The sequence below is a fragment of the Limulus polyphemus genome, unplaced genomic scaffold (genome assembly GCF_000517525.1).
Source record: "Limulus polyphemus unplaced genomic scaffold, Limulus_polyphemus-2.1.2 Scaffold298, whole genome shotgun sequence".
Taxonomy (NCBI): domain Eukaryota; kingdom Metazoa; phylum Arthropoda; class Merostomata; order Xiphosura; family Limulidae; genus Limulus; species Limulus polyphemus.
In genome coordinates this window covers 305,357-307,944 of record NW_013665908.1, presented here as the reverse complement: position 1 = coordinate 307,944, position 2,588 = coordinate 305,357, and the positions used below count along the sequence as shown (strand labels likewise).

The 2,588-nt window shown below is 37.3% G+C and overlaps 1 protein-coding gene across 1 annotated transcript; it reads left to right on the top strand.

Moving 5' to 3' along the window:
* The first annotated feature begins 979 nt into the window (after window positions 1-979).
* On the top strand, window positions 980-1,780 carry LOC106457159 (protein ZBED8-like). The gene has a single exon (XM_013916545.1). The coding sequence runs from the start codon at window positions 980-982 to the stop codon at window positions 1,778-1,780; it is 801 nt and encodes a 266-aa protein (XP_013771999.1).
* The last annotated feature ends 808 nt before the right edge of the window (window positions 1,781-2,588 follow it).

Below are 2,588 nucleotides of genomic sequence, written 5' to 3'. Positions count from 1 at the left end.
CACCTTTCCGAAAGTCCTACACTTAATATTCCTACACTTGTTACTATCTCAGTATCAGAATTAATCTTATCGCAGTGGTTCCCAACCTGGGGTGCGATATCCAATTCTTGGGGGTGCGAGGATAGGGTCCAGAAAAACAACTTTTTTTGTTCATTTGCCGTTGCCGGTCAAGAATATTGATTACGATCTTCAATTAATTCACTATTGTGATTCTTTCTTCCTGTTTTAATTTTTTTTTACTAAACATACGCCTACTATTTACGTCTCGTGATAATTTTTATTTTCAGAGATCCATAATGGCGAAGAAAAGAAAGTGGAACGATGATTACTATCGTTTTGTACAACTGAGAGAAGTGGGACAGAAAGACCTCAATGCTTTTTATGTTCAGTGATATTTTCTTATGCAAATTTGAAACCTTCCAAACTCAACGAACATTTCAACTGAGTACATGGTGGTAGAGAAGCTGGGCACGACGAAGAATCACTGAAGGTGAAGAAGGCACGTTTTGAATGTCTAGGAACTCTGCCAAAGTTAGGATATGTACCAAGTGAAAAGCATGTTCTTGAAGCATCATGTCAAGATGTGTATCAGGTGGCCAACGCGAAAAAACCTTATACCATCGTTGAAGAGTTAGTGAAGAAATGTTTCCTTGAAGTTGTTAAGACCATTCTGGGGAAAGATGCGGAAAGGAAGGTGCAACAAGTACCAATGTCATCAGGAACAGAATAATTGATATGAGCGAGGACATCTTGGAACAGGTGATTACTGATATCAAGGCGACTCCTGTAAAAATATCATTGCAATTGGATGAATCTACAGATGTCTCCCACTGTAGCCAACTGATTGCTCTTGTTCGTTATGTCAAGAATGAAGAAGTATTAGAACACATTCTATTTTGTGAATCACTAAAGACCACCACAAAAGGCCAGAACATGTTCTACCTCATAAAAAAAAGTTTTCTTAAAACATGGATTGGATATGAACATCGTTGGTTCAATATGTACAGATGGCGCTCCTGCTATGCTAGGAAATCGGTCAGGATTTGCTACCCTCATGAAACGGGAAATTCCTGAGGTTCGTGTCACACACTGCCTGCTTCATCAGTATGCATTAGCAGTGAAGACTTTACCAAAAAGTCTGCAAGAAGTTTTGTCAACATGTGTGAAAATTGTTAACGTAATTAGAGGACGTTCACTGAGCCATCGTTTATTTCAAGTGTTTTGTGAAAGCATGGATTCTGAACACACGGTTCTAGTGTACCACACGGAGGTGAGATGGCCATCCCGTGGACATGTCTTGCAGCGTATATTTGAGCTTCGTGAGGAGATCAAGACATTTTTAAAGGATCAAAAGTTGGATCTCTTTTCTTCATTTGATTCCCCAGAGCTTGTGCAAATGCTAGCATACTTGACCGACATATTTACTAACTTAAATGAAATAAATATTTTCCTCCAAGGAAGTAATAAAAACGTGGTTATTGCACATGAAAAATTGGCTTCCTTCAAAGCTAAAATTCCTTTGTGGTTGAGAAATATTGAGAAGGGAAATTTGGCTACATTTCCATCGCTGGAAGAAATTGTTGAAGAACACGGGTCACTACTTCCAGAAGTTGCCACTGCAATACGCGTTCACCTTGTTATTCCGATAAAAAATTATATTTGTTTCCCAGTGATTTCTGTTCAATTTATTTTGGTTTATGAAAACGACAATAAGTTTCAAAGTTATAGTATTGTAAGGGTTACTTCTAATTTTTTAACATGCCATTCTTGTTACAACTAAGAAAACGTTACAGTCTGGTCGTTTCAACTTCTCTTTTTGCAAGACGTTTATTCGTTTTCTAACGTAGGTGGCGTCCTCACATTTTTTTTTTCAAAAATTAACAAACTATAACTTAAATGTTTATTTTTTGTGTGCATGGAATAAACAAGCATCGAGTTTTACATGCTAGATATTTCTAGTTTCACGAGTTCAATGACATATTATCTTAGATTTTACAAGTTATATATAACTATATTTTTTTCGTTTATTTCAAGACTTTTGACGTCATAACTCCATCAGTCACAAAAAGTCCACTAAAACAAGACAAGCGAAGTAGATGAACTAAGACAGTGATGATTCACATTTCCAGCGTTACATAAAGTCACAGAGTTTCGCAGATAAAGAATAACAACAGGACTGACGTGCACTCAGTACTCGTGCATATCAGACAGTAATGGCTTATATGCTGGGTCTGTGACGTCACACATGAAATACACGTGAACAGAAACTACCTCTACTGTTGCTAGGTCCTGAATATGACCTAGAACAAACGCGTGCTTGCGCAAGAGTAAGTGTTTGCTCGAGATTACCAAACATGTACACCCCTATATTATAGTGCGCTGGTTGCAGTGTTGGTGAACTTCATTCTTGATGGGTCTGGCACATGTCTTTAGGTTATTTTTATCTCACGTGACATTTAATATTCTGGGAACTTGTGTCATAGTTACAGATAAATAAAAGTACACTGTTTATGGATATAGTGTTAGCGGGAAAAATAACGGCAGGACATCACATAATTTACTTTGATGTCAATTGAGCTGTATAGTTA